Source organism: Vigna angularis, chromosome 4 (assembly GCF_016808095.1).
Source record: "Vigna angularis cultivar LongXiaoDou No.4 chromosome 4, ASM1680809v1, whole genome shotgun sequence".
Classification (NCBI taxonomy): Eukaryota; Viridiplantae; Streptophyta; class Magnoliopsida; order Fabales; family Fabaceae; genus Vigna; species Vigna angularis.
In genome coordinates this window covers 9,937,714-9,958,328 of record NC_068973.1, presented here as the reverse complement: position 1 = coordinate 9,958,328, position 20,615 = coordinate 9,937,714, and the positions used below count along the sequence as shown (strand labels likewise).

The 20,615-nt window shown below is 32.7% G+C and overlaps 1 protein-coding gene and 1 long non-coding RNA gene across 4 annotated transcripts; one reads left to right on the top strand and one right to left on the bottom strand.

Moving 5' to 3' along the window:
• Positions 1-2,241: 2,241 nt before the first annotated feature.
• LOC108331747 (uncharacterized) lies at positions 2,242-11,309 on the bottom strand. 3 transcript variants are annotated; one of them, XM_052877024.1, is made up of 18 exons: positions 10,976-11,309; positions 9,946-10,076; positions 9,407-9,489; positions 9,189-9,273; positions 9,005-9,091; positions 8,134-8,195; positions 7,762-7,955; positions 7,618-7,678; positions 7,053-7,230; positions 5,259-5,297; positions 5,102-5,163; positions 4,942-4,978; positions 3,973-4,022; positions 3,805-3,874; positions 3,146-3,221; positions 2,768-2,847; positions 2,616-2,684; positions 2,242-2,496 (listed from the first exon to the last, which is right to left on the bottom strand). In XM_052877024.1, the coding sequence occupies exons 2-18, from the start codon at positions 10,051-10,053 to the stop codon at positions 2,437-2,439; spliced, it is 1,401 nt and encodes a 466-aa protein (XP_052732984.1). In that variant the 5' UTR covers positions 10,054-10,076; positions 10,976-11,309; the 3' UTR covers positions 2,242-2,436. The 3 variants fall into 3 exon arrangements, with proteins under 3 accessions (XP_052732984.1, XP_017422141.1, XP_052732985.1); XM_017566652.2 differs by having other exon boundaries at positions 9,978-10,076; XM_052877025.1 differs by lacking the exon at positions 10,976-11,309 and having other exon boundaries at positions 9,450-9,489; positions 9,978-10,066.
• A 4,450-nt stretch (positions 11,310-15,759) lies between these two features.
• Positions 15,760-16,554, top strand: LOC128196359 (uncharacterized). The gene is made up of 3 exons (XR_008248582.1): positions 15,760-15,887; positions 16,349-16,380; positions 16,481-16,554. It is a non-coding gene; the product is annotated as an uncharacterized LOC128196359 (long non-coding RNA).
• The last annotated feature ends 4,061 nt before the right edge of the window (positions 16,555-20,615 follow it).

Genomic DNA, 20,615 nt, shown 5'->3' with positions numbered 1-20,615 from the left:
TTGAGAGATCAATACCACCCTAACACCCTCAACCTACTTTATGTGTGGCTTTGGAATTGAGATTTCAAAAAAACCTTATTAAAAAGATAAAAGAAAAATATAACTTGATTTTAGAGAAAGTTAGGATCGATCTATAAACTAGGACTCAGATGACAGTTCTATGTATACTGTTTTATAGAATCTTTAGACTATCTTGGATTGATAAAGTTTTTATGATAACAAATATACACAAATCATTCTCTTATATAACATGTTATCATGTTATAACCATGAACCTGTGTCCTATCTTGTTATAACCATGAACCTATGTCCTATGAAATTGTAATTTCTAAAGAGTCAAGAAAGAAAATATAATGTTCTTCAATTGTAATCAATTAGTGTTTGCACTAAAAGCAATGACCACAAAAGTTTGTTTTACAAAAGGAGAAATATTAAGTTTATATTTGATCATAATACTTAACACATATACCCAGCTTCTAATACGCTCATTTTTATAAGGAAATTAATTATTTCAACATTGTTCTAAAATTATTCATATTTGAAAACAAATTATTCTAAGCAAACATCAAGCTTGAATAGTTGGGTTTCATATTATCTTGCATATATTTGCACAATATTTAATTAGCAACAGTATGCAACATTCTAAAGTGTGTGTGATCTTCCATTCTTAGAGTTAAGTAAAAGTTTGAAACAATATTAGGTCATATCAACACAAAAGAGGTAGAAGAGAGCAAGCTGAATGCCCAAACAGGAAAGTCCTTGTTTTAGACTTCTAAAAGAAAAAAGACCACAAAAGAAAATTTGGTGTTAATTACTTTAGATATCTAAGAATAAAATATTTTTAAATTTTGTTTTTAGTATCATTTGCATGAGGTCTCCAATAAAACAAATTTTAAAAAAAATATGTTTAAATGTCTTATTAGACTTTTCAAATTCTTAAGCAGCCTAAGTAATAAATTAGGTGTTAATAGAATAGTCATTCCTTTAGAGAAGTTTTTTTTTTAGCAAAAGAGTAATATTTAAGTTGGAAAAGAAAAGAAAAAAGGTCCTGAAGTTATCAATCAGAAATATGTTAAAAGAGGATTTATGCAATTGATTGATGGAGTTGTCAAATAAAGATGTGGAACATCAAAAGTTATAACTTGGACATGTTAATCCCATAAAAGTGACAAGTGGACTTGTAATCATATACAGTATAAATTCATATAAAATTTGTAACTGTTAACACCTTCATATTAAAATTAAGAGTGATCAGTGGCAAATAAAATAGTTTGAATGGTATCATTAATTACCGAAATTTACCGCTTTCTTTATAAAAAAAAATTCTTTAGTAACCTCTTGTCATTTATCTTCCTCAACTATTAAATTTTCTACCCATTTGTTTATATTGTATTTTTTATTTCTTGTTATTACTTATTTTCCTTTTACATTTATTTTTTATTTTTAGTGTTCTCCACTTTCAAATTATTTACTTATTTGCTTACTTCTAACTTTTTAAAAGTTTTACCAATTATTCGTTTTTTTAAGATTTTAAGTAGTTCATTTTTTAATTTCTTACAAACTTTTATTTAGAAAAGCATTTAAAATTCTATTTTAATTATACTGAAATATCTTAAACACCAAATTCGTTACAAAATTATATGAATTTTTCTTTACTTATGAATAAAATTTATGTTTTTATAATTATAAAAAATTAAACTTATACTTTAATTTAGTTTTAGAAATTGATTATGGAGAATGCATTTTGTTAATATATAAGAAACTTAACAAATTTAAATTCATAATTATAATATTCCTACCTTAAACAAAAATAACCCATAACATTTATTTATTGAATTTCGAAAATTTGCATCCATATAACAAGTTCTCATTGAGACAATCTCAAAAACGTCAGTAGACGGACATTTCTTTTCTGCTGCACAATAAAACATGTTTTCGATAATATCTTAATTATATTTTGGTACAAAAGACTATAGTATTATAACTTCCATTTCCTCCGAAGAATAAATAAATAAATAGAATGTAAGATCATATAATTTAAATTTTTCCATAAAAATATTTCATTATTTATTTCTTAACCAATGCCTTGAAGAAAGTAGCCAAGACTATAATATATAGGTTTGAAAATCTATACAAGACCCAAATACTACTAGTAAACTAAGGCAATTTAAAAGACAGTAAAAGCCCCTTTAAAGGTATTTTGTGATTTTAGTTTCTTACGTCAGTATTCTGCCAGCATAATAACTCAACCATTAATTATATATACTAGAAAAAGTGGGTTCAATCCTATGTTACACAAAAATGACCTCATCAACAGTTATTTACGAGGACGAAGAATATTGAGTGACTTGTAAATGAATTTGCAATGAACAAATGTTCATTTACATTTAATAAATATTCAATCGCAATAATAATGGAAGCCCTTCAAAGCTTGTCTTACTGAATTCTGCAGCCTTGTTCTTCTTGTCGGAGAAATATCAGGCCCCGTCTAATCCTCTACAAAGAAAAGGATCAAGAAATGTCTTTTATATGGTAACAAGCAAGCGTTGTATAACTACATTCAGAAACATAGAATTCAGCTGCAGAATAAAATGCATGTTAAAAAAGCCTAATACCTCCGTGGTATCTCTGATGCGTAGGAGATCCAATCTGTCCGCAGGCCTCCTATTGGAGAGGGTACAAAGCTGCAATCAAAGCCTAAATTAGTACAAAAGAAATAAAAATAGTGAATAGGTGGTGTTTTCACTGACAGAGAAAAAACAGTTACCCAAAAACTAAAGCGCTCAGGGTCTTTTAATGAGGGCATCATTACTTCAATACTGGCGAGTCTCTCAAGTTTTCTTTGATCTGTATCACATTTCAGTAGTTTAGTAGTATTGCAACAGTTCATTGTCATTTGTAAAGGTGCAAAAAGGAAAAATAAGGTCACTCCCACTCAATAAAAATACCATAACAAAAACTATAGCATCACCAGAAAAAAAACAAATTTCTGTGACGGTGCAGGAAATATTGGTTCAGGTACTGCCCCCACCCCAAATTTTGTCAAAAGAAAAGGGTGATAACCAGCATATCTTGGTTTTAACTATATAACCAAAGTACAAAGGAGTCCTGGGTAAACATCATATACTTATGGTTTAGGAAATACCATGTCCTGCTGCTTCTTTAGCTCTTGCTATCCATGATCGAGCACTTTCGGCTGCATTACATGTCAATTCCAGTAACTGGGACCACAGAAGTAGTTATTACTTAGAATGGTCCATTGTTGCAGTACAATGCATTCAATACAAAGAGTCATCAAATTATGGTTAAGCTTTAACATTAAAAAACAAAGCATCAAGAAATATAAATTTTGTAAGGAAATCAAAGATCTCTTAATTCAAACCAATATGGGTAGTTTGCATGATCCTAAGCTCAAACACCATTTCCTCCCTTGTAAACCCAAAAAACATTTAGATCTCATTATTCAAGTTTCCATTATTTCACAATTTGGTCATAACAGAATGAAAACTATTTGTTGCAGCAAAGCCGAAGTCAATCAAATTACAAACAATTCATTAATTAAATTAAATTTATAAACTCAAGAATGAAATTTTTACATTTCATCCATAATAACTTGTGACACCATTCTTTACTGAACTGTTAAATTTGCCAGTCTATTAACAGGAGTATTATCCACCACTCTATCGTATGAAGCCTGTTCACTTCAAGCTTATACATATATGCTGATAGTTCAATAATCTAGCATGCTATCAACATGACAGTGAGCTTATGAACACATTCATACCAAAATTTAAGTGAACTTACAGTATCTCTTTCACTAGTTCCTTCTGGTGGCAAAATATCCTGTATCCACTCAACCTCTGCAACCCGATACCTGCATACAACATTAAGAAATAAGACCATGTTTCCATGAAAGAGAAAGTCATATCAACAGCAAGAATTTGTGAAACATAACACCCAGAGACAACTCACCCATCTTGATCCCACGATCGGATGATTCGAAATCTCCTACGACTTTCAATCTGCATGTAGCAATACTTTCTTACACTTTTGAATATTTACAATAAAATTAAAGAAAAAACAAGTCTATTGTAATAGAATCAAGGTTAGGATAAAAAATTCTTAGGAGCCTCCAGTATCCTAGGACAACTAACACCAGTCCAGCAGAGACAAAATAAAATGAGAAACAACGAGATGACTACTGACAGTTAGAGTGAACTTGTACAACTAGCCAATTGACCACAATATACTCAACTCCTTCAGGCAAGCATGTATAAACAAGAAAAGTTGTAGATTTCAATAAATTTCTTTCAGTCTTTGTCAAAATTCTCAGAAATTTTTACAAGGTAAGAACAGTGTAGCAGTCAGAATCATGACAAAATCTAGATTTTTGCTTTGTAATCAATAGTTAATAATTTTACAATCAACAAAAGACTTGTAAGTTAAAGACTACCCAAGCCTTATACGTTATATTTCTTTCATGTATTTAGTCAATGTGAGACTAAATGACCACTGATAGGTTCGATACAGTTTACAAGGAAAAAAGAAGGTAGTTAGTACAGTTGTAATTACATAACTGTAACAGACTATTATAAATAGTCTTATTAGGAGGTGAGCAGGCAGTTTTTGAGTATTTTGTAAAGGGAAAAGTTAGGAGAGACAGGCCCTCTCGAAAGATCTTGAAAATTGTTCATTATTGGTTCCTGTTCTTACCACATTGGTAGAACAGTGCTGTTTGGTTTCTTAGTGAACATCCAAGAATCTGTCTTGGAGTTCTCTTGTAAAGTATAGGTACCTATCAACCACCCTTGAGGATACAATTAATACAGGCCCAAAAGAGTCCACAACTACAGCAAGCAAGGGATTACAACAATTAAGGAAGCTTGTAAGATGTAGGCTGAAGTATACATAAATGCATTGAGAAATCAGTTAAATTCTCACCTCTATATAAAAACGACCATCTGGAAGTGGTTCACACCTACAGCATCATAAAAGATATTATTTCAAGCAAGTGACATACATGAGAATGGAATTCATAAGGGGAAGGGCATATGCATTTAAGATTTTCTTATTTTCACATAAAACAATGCCAAGCACCTACTCGGTGATTTCCACTTCACAGGCAAACTCGGCTAAAGAACCTGATGAAGAATCAAGTATAGCCTACAAGATAAAAAGACAAGTCACACAGTAACAGACAGAAATGGCCAGTGCTGTATAGCAATAAAGGGAAGAAAAGGGATATGTGAATAATCTACCATTCCCATCCGATGATTGCCTTCCATTATTCTTCTTACCTGTTTTATTTAAAAATATATAATAAATAAATCAGAGATATGAATATGATGACATTCAGAGTTTCATACTATCTGATACTAGTAGTATGTACAATCTATAATTAAGTTAATGGATTAAATATGCCAAATAAATCCCAGATTAGTATTCACTAACAGCTTCGGTGAAAAATTGAAAACGATAAATATAGCTCCCACACAACATATAACCAGTTACCAGTCCATTCACTGCCCTCCAAGTGTTGCAATCTCGCATTGATGTTTGTACAAGAGTAGAAGGATAATATAATAAGAGCACAATTTGTCCACTACTGTACAATTATTTTAAAGTGTAAATTACACTTTATCCCCTGATAGTTTTACAGGTTCAACTTACCCTCCAATACTTTTTGGACAACTGAACTCCTCAAAGATTTGGGTTAAAGTGAAAATTGTTATATTCATAATTAAAATCATGATTAAAAGGCCTAAACCAATAGGTAAATTAAGCAAAGATAAGAGAATTTGATTTTCACTTTAAACGAAACAATATTTGTCATTCACTATAATACATTATAAGAAACTGTTTCATGAAAATTTACTGTATACAAATAAGAATATTTTCAGCATTTTCACAGAAAAAAAATGTTAATTTTCTTCATACATTTTGTCAAAAGCAACAGTTTTTTTCAAATTTGATATCTAACAATAAAAGAAAATAAGAAAAAGAACGTCCCACTGAAAATGTCCACCAGCATCCACCTGGCATAGCTAAACACCATTAAACATTTCATTAAACTGATAACACTACCAAACACTTGGGAGGCCTATTTAACTACTACTGCCCCATATACAAATTGGTAAATTGCATACAATCATGTTGGGTATGAATGAACTTAACTTGATTATCAGATTTTAGATCATAAGTTCATATCCCTAACCCATACCCATTTTGGGTGAAAAATATCTACTAATTCTTTTATTTCTGTTAGTAAGATGAAGAGTTGGCCTAAAAAGTAGATTCTAGTGTTAAAAGGGCATCGTGAATAATTCCAATGATAGGGATTCACTGACATTCCTAGTACAGCAAATGCTACCATTCATACAAACGTACTCAATTCAATGAAATTGATTGATAATAACGGGGGCCTTCTATAGTTTTGCAAATGAGTTATTTCTTGGTTTTGTCTTGAATTCATTTACTTGTAACCACTTCTGAGGCAAAGTTAGCACCACCAGACATTTTAATAACCTCATAACCTTATTCCACAAATACAGTATGATAACTGTATTCCCACATTAATCTACTCTTAACCACTTGTAAGACCGTTAATTACAATTAGACAAATCAATAACCTCATGACACTAATAACCACTTTTGAGACATTTAACAATTAGTTCCATGATTAGTCAAGCACATTTCGATAATTGTCTACAAAATCAAAGTAACCATTTTAAGGCAAAGTGGTTACCATATTTACACTTGTAGTTAAAACCATGCGTGATAAGTGGACACAGGTAGGAGAAATCCAAACTGTGAGTTGATCACTAAAGAAAAATCACCTATGCTTTTTGAATATTTATAATAAAGCAAAGAGTTTAATTGGTATTTCCTCCCTCCAAGTCCCAAGTACTAACCAACATTAGGCACATCCACCTGAAAAGACCCTACTGTTTCTTAACGACAAACCATAAGAAAACTAATCACCAACTGGCACATTCAAGATATATTATATTTCAATATTTTCTAGTAACTATCAACATCTGTTACCAACTCACCATGAGTCTATATCGAGGTTCAAATATATTGAGCGGAAACCTTTGACATGGTATGACAACATCCATGACAAAAAGGGGGAGTAAATCAACACCAGTGTTGGTTAAGCCATCCTGCTCTTGCTTCCTTTCAGCATATTCCTCAGGAAAGTTCTTTTGTATGATGTTCTTCAGTGTCACACTGAAACAATTGACAAGATATATTAGAAAAGAGTAAATGAAATTTGTTAGAATTTTTATTTGACCAAAATATTGGAAGATTAAACTAACTAACACATACTAATAAGCCCAGAAGAATGCAAGTTATAGGTACCAAAGAGCTTCACTAATAACCAGAATGGTGTTCAAATCACGCATTTTTTTTTGTCCTTTAAATTTGGGGGCAAACATTGTCTCAATTTCATTAAGTAACTTCCTACTGCAATGTGTTTGGCTGGCTTTCAACCTATTATAGTTATAACAGTGACTAACTATCCCACTATAAACTACAAGAAAAATAAAGTAACCCAAAGCTTTCATGAAGTTTCCATATAACATTAGGGCATTGTAGAGACTGCAGACAACTCACCTGATGGAACATGTTCTGGGACTAATAAACAGAACTGTCCTGCACAATGGGCATCTGTTTCCTAACACATCAGGACAAAAATCAACACGGCATAGAATATATCAATCACCGTAGAAAATATAATCAACAGAAGATATCACTAACCACGATCCATTGACTGAAATAGACATGAACGACAAAAAGAATGTCCACAAGGGGTTGTGACAGGTTCGAACAATAACTTCAGGCAGAGAGTGCAATCAAAATCATCATTACGCTCAGGCTGTCCATGTGTACTCATCCCTGTTGAACTAGATGAAACTCTTTCTAAATTTTGAAGAGATTCCCGAAGAGATTTACTACATGATATTGAAAGAAATGAAAAATAAAAAAATTAGTCACTTGTGATATAGTTACGATAAATGACTATTGCAAAAGCTCTATATTTAGATATTCCATATAAATTTAGAAAACAGGTTTACACAACAGAAATACACACATATATAAAAGAAGGCAAGACTTGCAAATGTGTAATACCTAAAAGGATCAACTTGAAGGCCTGAAAGAATAACATCCCGGGCCTTTTCGTATTTCTCTAACTGTGAATTTAATACAATATCAAATCAAGTTACATTCAAAATGAACATCATAACATAACATAGAAGTAGGGAAGAGAGACATATGTTAGGACTTGAGAAAACGATATGAAATTGACCATGGGCAAACACACACAAGTTGACATAACTTAGTGTTTTGTATAGAAACTTAGAAATCGTAAAGCACATACACAATAGAAGTCACTGATGGTATCTGGCTTTATACAAACTATGTCAGTTCCACTTCCGCACCTCCAAAGTTTAAACTCAGATCAATGAATCATAATAATAACGACTCTAATTAAAGTTGTCTACATAAACCATAGAAGACCCAGAACTTAACAAAAGTACATTTATAAATGTATAAAAATGTAAATAGGCATCTTTAGAATCAAAGTCGCCCAGTTTATTTGGTTTATTTGAAGAAAAACCCAAATAATTTGAATTACTTTCTTTCTGGTAGGTTTCTGAAAGAATTAACCGCATACTGTAAAGGTTCCTTCTATCTCAAAGAATTTCCCAGAATCACAGGCTATAAGTTATAACCAAAAACATTTGGGAATGTCCCTTGTTCATTTTATTCACCATAATATTAGCATGTCCATCTCTACACTTGCCCTTCACTTGAGTTCCCCATGAAGTAGGTACAGTCAAAAGGTGGGAGAACACTCCTGAACCCTAACATGTGTTAAAACACCAACGCATAGGAAGGAAATAACAATTATAGGATAATATACTTCATTTAAAAACATCAGGGGCTACCCCAACAAGTTCAAAAGAGATTATATGGCAATGCAGCATGAGAGGCTTACCAGGAGAAGAGCATTGGCCTTTAAAAGATATGGTTTTGCTGCATTACTTTGGAGTTCAACAAGCTTCTCAGCATCCTTCAAAGCCAACTGGAAATGGTTGTCACGAATCAGCTTAATATGAGCATATCAATTTATAAATACTATCATATATCCACTCGATAAACATTATGCAAAATAGACATACTTCAGCAAGTGTTGTGGGTTCAAGTCCACTCAAAGGCCTACATTCTGAAGATGATGGTGTTCTGCGCATGAAATATTGGCTAATCCTGATTGAAAATATCATGATTGCCATGAGACCACTGAACTATAAGAAACTGAAGCAAAATTATTTGGAAGATGATCAAGCAACTATGTTTGTAAATGAGCAATTCAAAACAAAATTGTTACACAGTGCTTAACCTAATATAAGCTGCACTTCGATTGCTGAGGATGATTGGATCACCTGATTTGATGTTATTGGCTCTTGAGTAATAATTGATTGCCTGAAATAATGGCGAATGCAACATAGTAAAGACATTGTATAAGCATCAAATTCATTGAGTGTGAAATACTTCCACAACATCCCTTTATTATGTTCTGCAATAAGGCTAGTAATGCATGAGAATTGCATCTTTGTCCAAATTTGAGGAGTGTTTTTCAGAAATAAAGAATTTATGAAGTGGAAAAAAAATAAAGAACGCCAAAAAAGAGGAACAGACTTAAGCATGACATTTGATGTTTCTCAAGAAAAGCATGAAGAAAAAGCCGTGAATTGACTGTTTGTCACGATAATGGACTAATTATATTATATTAAGCAGGGTTTGTTGCCAACACCAACTCAATTAACTGCCATCTAACAAGCCAGCAGACATGAGAATCAAACTCCAGAAAAGTGCTTACTGAAACCATGTAATATGTGCAGTCGGAGAATATCAATGAAAACCCCCCACCCAACTCACCCTAAAAAGAGTGTATATATTAGCAAACGAACCTCTTCCAATCTGTTCCCTCGAAACGCAGCATTGCCATTCTGCACAAGCTCGTACACGTAATGTAGTGTGTCCCATGACAAATCTTCTGATTTATTTTCCTGCAACCCAGCCAAAGTTCAGAGGTCACAATCAAACTTATAAGAGAGGAGCTACCAAATGCTCAAATGAGCCTATGGTCCTAGTTAGATGAATTTCTCCACAAGAATTCACAGAAGAGATAAAACAATGAAAATGAACTAAGTTTCGCTTATGAGTTAAAATCAACTTATGCACTCCGAATTCTCCCATTTAACTTCTTCAAAAAATAACAGAAATCATAAGTCGATGTCCTCTTATTAATTTTAGCTTCTTATTTTCTACTCCTACAAGTGCTAAACCTAAACAGGTCAATATCAAACAAAGAAGACAAAAAAATCTCATCTGATTATCAGAAAGTTATATTCAAAACACTGTGATTGCCAACACCAAGAGTGCGAGGAAGGAACCGATGTTTTTGAAAACAGAAAATTAAGTACGTTAATAAAACCGAATTTAGATACATAAATGGTTAAAAGAATAAAAACCGAAACACATTTAAAGTGTCTTTTCCTGTCCTCGGATTCACCACCTGAGAGTTAAGAGTTAAAGGGAAAAAAGTAAATCGAGGAAACAAGAGGACTTGTCTTTTGGCATGTCCTTCGCAGCTAGTGGACACGAAAAGAGGAAAGAGGCAAACAAAAGAAACAAGTCGGAAGAAAAAAAAGCTGTGCACAGCTACACAGTGAAGTAAAAACAAGCAAACAAAACGAAAAAAAAAAAATCAGCAAGCAAAATAAAAAATCACGAATCCTCCACTCGAGTTCAATCGAATTCCTAAAATCACGAACACTAAAAGGAAAAGACACGCACGCAGACATTGATGGAAGGACATTCGTAAAACGTGACCTAAAAGTGAAAAGAGCGAAAAGGAGAAGTGATCGCGGAGAAGCAATGCGCGTGTGAGAGAAGAGGAACTGACCAAAACGTAGTCGTCGACGTCGCGGAGGGTTTGGTCGAGGGAAGTGGAAGAAGGGGAAAGAGAAGAAGCCATAGAGAGAGCGTCAGAGAAGAGAAGAGAGTGAGAAATGGAAAACTGATGTTATGTTTATGTGTTATGTAATGATATGATGATGATGATGATTAGGATTTGGGTAGTTAGGGGCATCGTGTTCGTGCGTGGCTCCTTCGTTGCATACACGGACCAAAATCCACTACGTCTACTAGTGTTGGTGGGAAGAAGAGGGCAATTGAAAGTTGAAAATGAGAGAAGAAAACCAATGCGGATAGATAGGGTCGTTTGGTTTGTGTCAGAAGGGTTTGGCTTTCAAAATTAAAGTTATACGTGGAAATATATATACCCCGTGTGATGTGTGGAGATTGTGGGTGTGTTGGGACCTTCTGTTTGGACCTCAATGGAAGGAGTGGAGCACCCAAGCCATTCAATTTTTATGCATAGTTTCTATCACTTTGACCCACGCCTCTATTTTACATAATATGTAAAATTCATTTACTTCCAAATATATTTATTTCATATTTCAAACTTTGCGTAAATTTATTTACACCAAACACATCTCCTAATTAAAAATTTGAGGTGGTTGACTTTCTCATTTCCTTTCAACAGTTACTGACTAAATAAATAATCAGTGGTGTGACTCAGAGAGGCCTTGGGGTGAAAATAAATTATTTTTCCTTTTATTTTTTTTATTCTTAGTGTACTATCTTTAGAGTATATCTATATTTGTATAATTATTTTATGTCTAACATATAAATAAAATTGACATTTTTAACTTACTTTTGAAATATCATTGAAAAACGTAAATAATTAATGATATTAGTATATACTCTAATGAAATACATTGAATTTTTTTTATACAAAAGTAACTATGGTTAAATGCATTGAGAATGGATAAGAATTTGTGCGCGAGTGAGTCGGAAAGAGAGTGAGCGTTCACGACACGCCTTTGCCAAATTTAGTTGAAGATTTTAATCATATTTTGATTAGGTTGGTTTGAATAATAAATTCTGAAAAACGAATATTTAATTCTAAAAATGTCTTAATTCTTATTATTATATTCAATTTTTTAGATCTCAATTTTACCTATCAAAAAAATTAACTTTTCATTTTAAAAGTTTTAAACATTGCTCATTTTTTTATCAACTATATCCATTATGAATAATAAACTTAAGAAACTTTTAATTGTGATGAGTTAAGTTGTTTAGAAATTTAAAACGTTAAATTTAACAAAATTTAATTAAAAAAATAAATTAATGTATTTTTAAAGTTGAGAGAGACTTGAGTGGAGAAAAATTAATTTCAATTTAATTGAAAATTAAGGGATAAAAACATATTGAATTTTAAAATATAATAAATATAAATTATGTTAAAATGAAATGTAAGTTAGTATTTAAAATAAAAAAATAAAAATTATAAAATTATATTATAATAAAATAAGTATGGTAAAAAATTAGTTTAAATAAATTGAGAATGAATTATTACTTTAAATAAAAATAAGATTATTATTATTATTACGAAATGTAATTTATTATTTAAAATTAAAAAAATTATATTAAATTAAAATAGTTTTATATAAAATAAATTAAGTAATAATTTAAATTAGTGAAGTTATATTAAATAAATATTTAGTTATTTAAAAGCAAAAAATAGTGTTAAAGAGAAAATTATTCTTATAATTTAACATATAACTATACGTAAATCATTACAAATCACTTTATATTTAAACAACTTTAACATTCACAAATCACTTCATCCACATCACCCCAAGCAAAACATTAAATATATAATTACAATTCTTTCAATTATTTTAAACAAAAATGTAAAATGTTTTGTATTTCATATAGTATTTTTTTTATTTCATTCCAATAAGTTTCGGATACCATAATTAATTGCAATAAGACTATTTCTGTCCAATCAGTAGTTATGAACTGAAATTCCATATTTGTATTAAATGTTTTTACTTGAGTATTTCATTGTATTGCCACCTGACCAATTGTAAAGATACACGTGATATACCAAGAAAAATTAGAGGTTTACGATTAAGAAAAAAATCATAGTATTTTGTGGATGAGAAGGATACAGCGCAAGCCGTGTTTTATGCTCTTTGACTTTGGAAATTGGAACGGCAACCGTCGAAGGTGAGAGAAGCATTGTGACAAATCCGACAGCGTTTACCAAAGTCAGAACAAGAAACCTTTCTTCTCCCAAAAAAAACAATTAAAAAGACAACTTCATTTTCCTCTGTTTGCACGACGAATCATGATTTCACAATCACTGATACCTTTTCCAGGTTCTTGTTTGTTTCGTATTATCCTCCTTCCCTGAAAAATTGGCTGTGCCAACACTTTCCAATCCCAATATTCAATGTTTAAAGGTCTTGTTCGTTTAGGTTTAGATGGAATGGAACACTTGATACAATAACAACATTTGTTACAACTAAAGGCACACGTTTCACATAATAACCTTATTTATTCATGTGTTATAGGAAATAATATATGTACTCAACATGTCCCAGATCATCTCCGCTGCCCGGTCCGAGATCATCTTAGGACAGTAGAGATCTTCTAGTATCTACACTATATTGGCTTAGACTTTGCAAAATTTAAGATAAATGGTAATCAACAAAGGTTAACAGTTAAAACACGTTAACATATCATTCACTACAAGAAATAATGGAATTAGATACGGAACATTATATACGAATCTAGAGTCATATGTAAAGCAGGTATTATATACGAAAATTATGGACGGATGTTAAAGAAAGGCGTTATATACGGATATTATATACGGAATTTTATTTACGGGTTATCCGTATATAATGTTGGCGCGGGGTGGCGGGAAAATTATCCAAGGATAGGATCTGTATATAATCTGTATTATCCGTATGTAGTTAGAACCAAGTGTTATCTATAGATATTATATACGGATTTGGGAAATAATTTAAAAAAAATGTATTTCTGATTACGTAGAAGCTGGAACCCTATATTCACTCTTATTTGTGAAGCTCGAGCTTTCGTCTCTTTCGAACCTGGTGCTTTCTTTTCTCTCGAACCCTGGTGCTTTCTTTTCTCTCTCGAACCCTGTCGCATTCCTTCTTTCGAGCCCTTTAGGTCTGGTTGTTGTTGACTCGATCCCTCTTCGGTGTGGCTTTGGTTCTTCGTCGTCTCTCTCTTTCGAACTGTGTCCTTCATCAATCCTTCATCAAACACTATCGTTGGGCCTCATTGTTCGGTGCGGTGCCGTAGTTGGGCGCTGAAAGAGTAGCTTCATCTAGTAAGTAAACTGTAATGCTTAGTAATTGTTTAATGGTGAAAATCGTGAACCCTAATCTCATTTTTGTGTGTTTTATTTGTCACATCTATGGTTCGGGTCGCAAGCCGTGGTTGGAGTGTTTGGAAGCATCGATTGAGGCTACTGTGTGGCGGGTTAAGTAGATTCGTACTGGTTTTATGGACTGAGACATATAGCCTTTGGAGTTGCGAATGTGAGTGAGTTCGTTTGCCTTTAAAGTTTGTTAGATGCAGAAAAATGATTTGTATTGTGTTCTTTTGCTTCGTTTGGTAAACAATATGTTGTTTTGTATTTGAATTGTATAGACTGGTACGATTCTTTCTTCTTTAGTGTCACAGTGACTAAGTCTCTTTCCTTGTCAAGTGGCTGGGCTTGTAAATATTTAATGCAGTGGTAGAATGTTCTGGATCAAAATTTAGGATTGCAACGTACTGAAGTAAGCTTAAGTCCCTTTTGAGGTTGTCATAATTGGTGTAGGTTGGTAGTAAAGGAAGAAGTTGGTTTCATGCATAAGTTCTTTGTATCAAGTACTGGTTAGGTTATATATATATCACATAGTTGGAAGAAAAAGGAAAGAAGGGTAGAGTGATTGTGGAAGGGCCTTGGGTTAAACGAAGAGCTAATAGTGAGAGTGCCTCGGGTTGGGTAGCATGAATGAAATAATGTGTGAAGGGCTTAGTTTCTCATCGTGGTTATGTTGGGAAAGAAAGATAATAAGAAAGGGTTCGGCATGTGCAGGGAACATGCAAGGAATATTGTAACTAGGAAATATAGTTGGTTTTAGGATGGAGATGATTCCAGGGGTCATAGTAAGTTTAAAGGTAAATTATTTGGGAAGAATAATGGTGGTATAGGGGTATAAGGGATTATAGAAGGGTTGAACAGGGAATGGGTATACACATTCATTAGATTGTACTAACTAACCCTAAACATATATATAACTAAGCTTAATTAGGTGTATAACCAGCCATAACAAACCTCTCAAACGCCATTGTGAAGGGTTTCAACTCTTGAAACGATGCATGTATTGTTCATGTGTTTTTTCAAATCATAATTGTAAACAAAAGCATTACAATTACTAGAACTTGCCATTGTTTTCAATGGCAACAGCTGGAAGAGATAGTCTTAGCTCCAAATCTGGTTCTGTGGTGTTGAAGGATGTTCCACCAAGGTCTACTATTGTTAAATGTTTAGAAGTAATTTAGAAGTGCCACTCTATTTTAGAAGTAATTTAGAAAAACTTGGCATCACCACAACTTTGTGATGTTAGTCATGATGATATTGATGATACGCTTCATGATGCTGCTGCCGAATTCGATCACTCCCAACTTGGTGACTCAAGTTTGGTCAATCAACTGCAAAGCAATCCAACTGAAAGTCTTGTTAATTCTAAGCTTTCACATATTAACCCTGAAAGTGAACTTTCATCTGCTAAAGCAGCAATGGAAGTGTCGCAAGCTGTGGTTGGAGTGTTAGGAAACATCAATTGAGGCTAGTGTTTGGCGGTTTAAGAAGATTGTCAGTGGTATGCAGGATTGAGACATACCATTTGGAGTTGCGAAGGCCCTTAGTGAAGGAACCAAAGGTGAGTGAGTTCCTTTCCCTCGTAAAAGGATGTCCCAAGTAGGTCCAAACCCAATATCTCAAACACTACCGTGGTCATAGAGATCATCTTTGACCATGCCCATAATCATTTATTCCATCTTTTGCTCAGGTGAACCATTCAGTTATTATTGGATTCTTATATTGAGATAATTTCTTAATGCCATTAGATTAAGTACATGATGAATGGATTTTCACCTATAACTGGGAAATGTCTTGTGGTTGTTGATGAATATTTTTCATTTTTCTTTGTAATGGAGGTTTTCAACTAACTAAATTTAACAAACTCATGTTTCAGTTAATGTTCCCACAGCATCATTCACTTATTAGGTACTCATTTTGTAAAAATATAACACCAATATTGAAATGAAAACTTGAAACCAATCTCTTTCTTTATTCTCGGTGAGATATGAAACCTGAATCCATACTTTGGTGCATTTTTAGGACATTGAGTGAACATTCAGAGGCGTGTTAAGGTATGTTTACGCAATCTTTAAGGACTATAACATATAATTTATATTATTAATTATATATATGTTTGATATGGTTTTCTTTGGTTGGATTTGTGTGATATAGGACTGCAAAGTATTTGAAGGGTAAGATAAGTGGAGGAAGCTTTTGGGATTGAAAAAGGAAAGCACCACAAAAGGGTAAGTAGTTATTATGTTCTGTTTAATGAGTAAATAGTTATTGTATTTAGTTTAATGGTTTTGATGTGATTACCATATACATTGTTAATTGAGAAGCCATAAGTTGCTTTGGGTAATTGTAGCTTGATCAAAGAAAGGAAGCTCAAGCTCTTCCTCATCTTTGTTAATTTGTACTATCAAGGAATTACTTCATTCACAAGACGGAAAGATAATATTCCGTTAAACTCTAAAATGGCAAATTATTGAATTTGTTCTTGTTTAGGAATTTGTGGATGCCCACACTGGCCACCTACTAGCAGGGTTTAGCTGTGCAACTCCTTTCTCTACCTCATCAAAAAACATCCTTGTCCTCTTTATCTGTCCCTTCATGAATTTACTAGGTTTATCTATAACTTTACCCAGGAAAATGTCATCATCTAAAAGCCTAGCTTTTGCCAATTCATCTTGTGGCAGATATACTCTTCCTCTTGTGGCACTGCAATCATAAAAAACTACACCAAATTACAGAGAACATAGTTTCAATCCTTTTGTGTTTTTATTTAATCTATTCTGTAACCTTGAATTTTTTTTGTTTACTTTACGATATCAAGAATATATTCCCTGCCCTTAATTTCTCTTCCCGTGGTTATATGGAGTAATGTTAAAAGGTTTGTGTTGAGACTACATAGCCTCTTTTCTCTATTCAAGAGTTTACTCATTCCAAAATCTGCTTTGCTGAAAGTTGGCATACTAGAAAAGATAAAGAGTAAGAATCATTGCTTCTTAGACAATATCAATAAACTTATTACTACATATTTTCCCTTGCTATGGCAGCTATTAAAGGATGGTTTTGGGAGAAACTGGATGTCAACAATGCTTTCCTTCATGGAGAGCTTCATGAGGAGGTTTACATTGTCCCTCCTCCTACTCTTCTTTCTCTTAATTACGAATAATCTTCTGCATATCAAGCTTTGTTTGTCAAATCTGCTTCTACTTCTTTTACTGCATTATTTGTTTAGGTGGATGATATTGTTTTAATTAGCAATGATATGGCAGAAATTAATCATCTTAAGCACATCTTAGATACCAAATTTAAAATCAAAGACCTAGGATCTTTAAGATACTTTCTCGGTCTTGAAATTGCAAGGTCCAAATCTGGAATTCACATGAATCAGAGAAAATATATTCTTGAACTTCTCGATGACAGTGGTTTGATTGGTTATAAACCTTTAAGTGTGAGGAACCAACATCTTAGAGATTTATCACTTGGTCCTTTAAGGTGTGTAAAGGAATGGCACACATTCTTTGCTAATGGATACAAATTTCATACCCATGCATGGAGTCAGCAGACACATATTCGTCAATCAACAGGGGAATTTGTGGACGAAAGGTCTAGGCGAACCCATGTAAGTTTGTACTAACTCTAGAACATTATAAATTTTCGGTTTTTAAACCTCATGTGTAATGATAATATTTATTCATTTAACAGGAACAATTTGTTGCAAAATTTTCTCAAATAAGATCTGAGACTGCATCTGTTGGTGTCTCAACATCTTCTCCTCTAAACCCTGCGGAGGAGGAAAGATTGAGAAATCGATGTTGGTTAGAGGCTGCTGGTGGAAAATACAAGGGATGCGTATACGACATTGGAAATGTCACTTCCCAAGATGACTGTGTTGATAGTTACATCCAACAGACACAGACATCTTCTACTGCTCAACCACAAAATTCAGAAGAAATTGTTAACCTGAAATCACAGTTACAACAATATGGTCAGCAGCTTCAAAAGTTTGAAGGCTTTATTGGCGTCCTCCTGCCATTCCTTCCGCCTTCAGTAGCCGCAGCTGCACAAGACTTTTTAAACCTTCAAAATCCTCAAGTTCAAAATGAAGTACCCAATAATGTCCAACCAGAACAGCAACCTCCAGAACAGCAACCACCACACCAGCAACCACTAGATGAACAACCACAAGATGGAAATGATTACATGCATTATTAGGCATTTTATAAAACTTATTTCCATTACTGTTGAACTTATTTAGAACCACAACTACAATCTGTTTATGAACTTACCTAATGTTTATTCTTGCAGTTATATTGATGTAAACAATATTTATGTATTCATATACAATGTTTCCTTTGTGGATTAAGTGTATTTGAAAACCTTATTGAATTTATATGTCAATGTGCAATGTATAATGTCCAGGTTTGCTTATAACAATGGTGAATGTTCACTATAATGTTCAGGTCTGCTTGTATATTGTGCATGGGGAACAACTATATACAGGATATTTATTTAGCTCTTCTTAAACCATTATATACGGATTTATCCGTATATAAGTTATATACGAATATATCCGTATATAATTTCCGTATATAACTTATATACGGATTTATCCGTATATAATTTCTGTATATAAATTATATACGGATTTATCCGTATATAATTTCTGTATATAAGTTATATACGGATTTATCCGTATATAACTTATATACGGATAAATTCGTATATAAGTTATATATGGATATATCCGTATATAATTTCCGTATATAAGTTATATACGGATAAATCCGTATATAAACCTAGTTACGACGGTATTATATACGGATTTTTGTCCATATGTAATCCGTATATAAACACGTATTATATACGGATTTTGGGTCTTATATACAGATTTTTGCTGTATGTAATACACTTTTTTCTTGTAGTGATTAAACAAGTTAATAAAGGAGATTATTTATGTGAATGTTAGCATATCATTGAACAATGTGAGTGAAGTCTATAAATATAATATCAATAACATTGTTCACAAAATAAATTAATTGTGTTCATTATTACAGTATTTATTATGTGTTGATGTACACCCTTAACTTGAACATTGAAATACTTTTTATAAGCATACTCCCTCTCGCTTTAGAGTAATACCTAAATCTTGAAATATAAACTTAAGTATCAAAATGTTTTTTGTAAATACATTTCTTTGAGTATGAAACAATACCTAAATCTTAAAACATATTGACTTGAAGGGTGAAGAATGTGTGTGTAAATATATATATATATATATATATATATATATATATATATATATATATATATATATATATATATATATCGTTTAAAAAATCAATTTTCTAACGTTGAACAACTCAATTAGAAATAAAGGTGGCAAATTTGGTCCAACCCGTTACTAACCCATGAAGACAGTCTGGTTGAGTCAGCCCCTTAACATAGCATGAGCCAAAAAATAACTCGTCTTGCCTCGGACGAGCTCACAAGCCATCTTGCCCATTTTTCTTTATGCCAAACATTGCAATGAAACATGGGAACACACTGTAGATACATTGACATAAACCTAATCTTGTTAAGCATAACAATAGTCGGAGGGTTAAGATAGGCACCTTTGTAACTAAAGATCAGACCTTTGGGATTAGATGTAGTCCTAGAAGTGTAATTGAGTGAGATTGGATCTCATTCATCTTTTGGCCTCCTCACCTCGAATCCAAGGTTTTATCTTTCTACAAGATCCTTATATATGAAGGTTTCAAGAGAGGATAATTTGTTGCTAGCATATGAGGTGATCGATCACCACACTCCAAAACTAAGACCAATTGGAGAAGGGTAGTGGTGGTTTTTGAAAGAATTTGAAGTGTCCCTCGTGCAATATCAAGTAACTGATCATCAATGACAATAAGTTTTAGTCTTAGAATGTTTTAGCAACAATAAAACCATTACAGAATCATGACGTGTATTTAGGGTGTAGAGAACAACCCCTAACATGGGAACAACAAAATGTAGCTAATACAGGTCATAGGTTAACTCACAGTCAACAGACTAACGGGCCAAACATGTCGAATTAATATGGTCCCATGAGTTAAAAATCTAACTCAACTCACCTATTTTCCAATGAGTTAACAATCCAGTTTTTCGAGCATAACCTATTTTGTCACAAATACTCATAACAGTTCTTAATGAAATTAAATTAACTTATTCAAAATTAACAAACTTTAGACTTTGATTTCTAGTAACAACTAAAAATTTATTCAATCATGTAAATATCTTTGCCCTTGAACTCAATTATTTA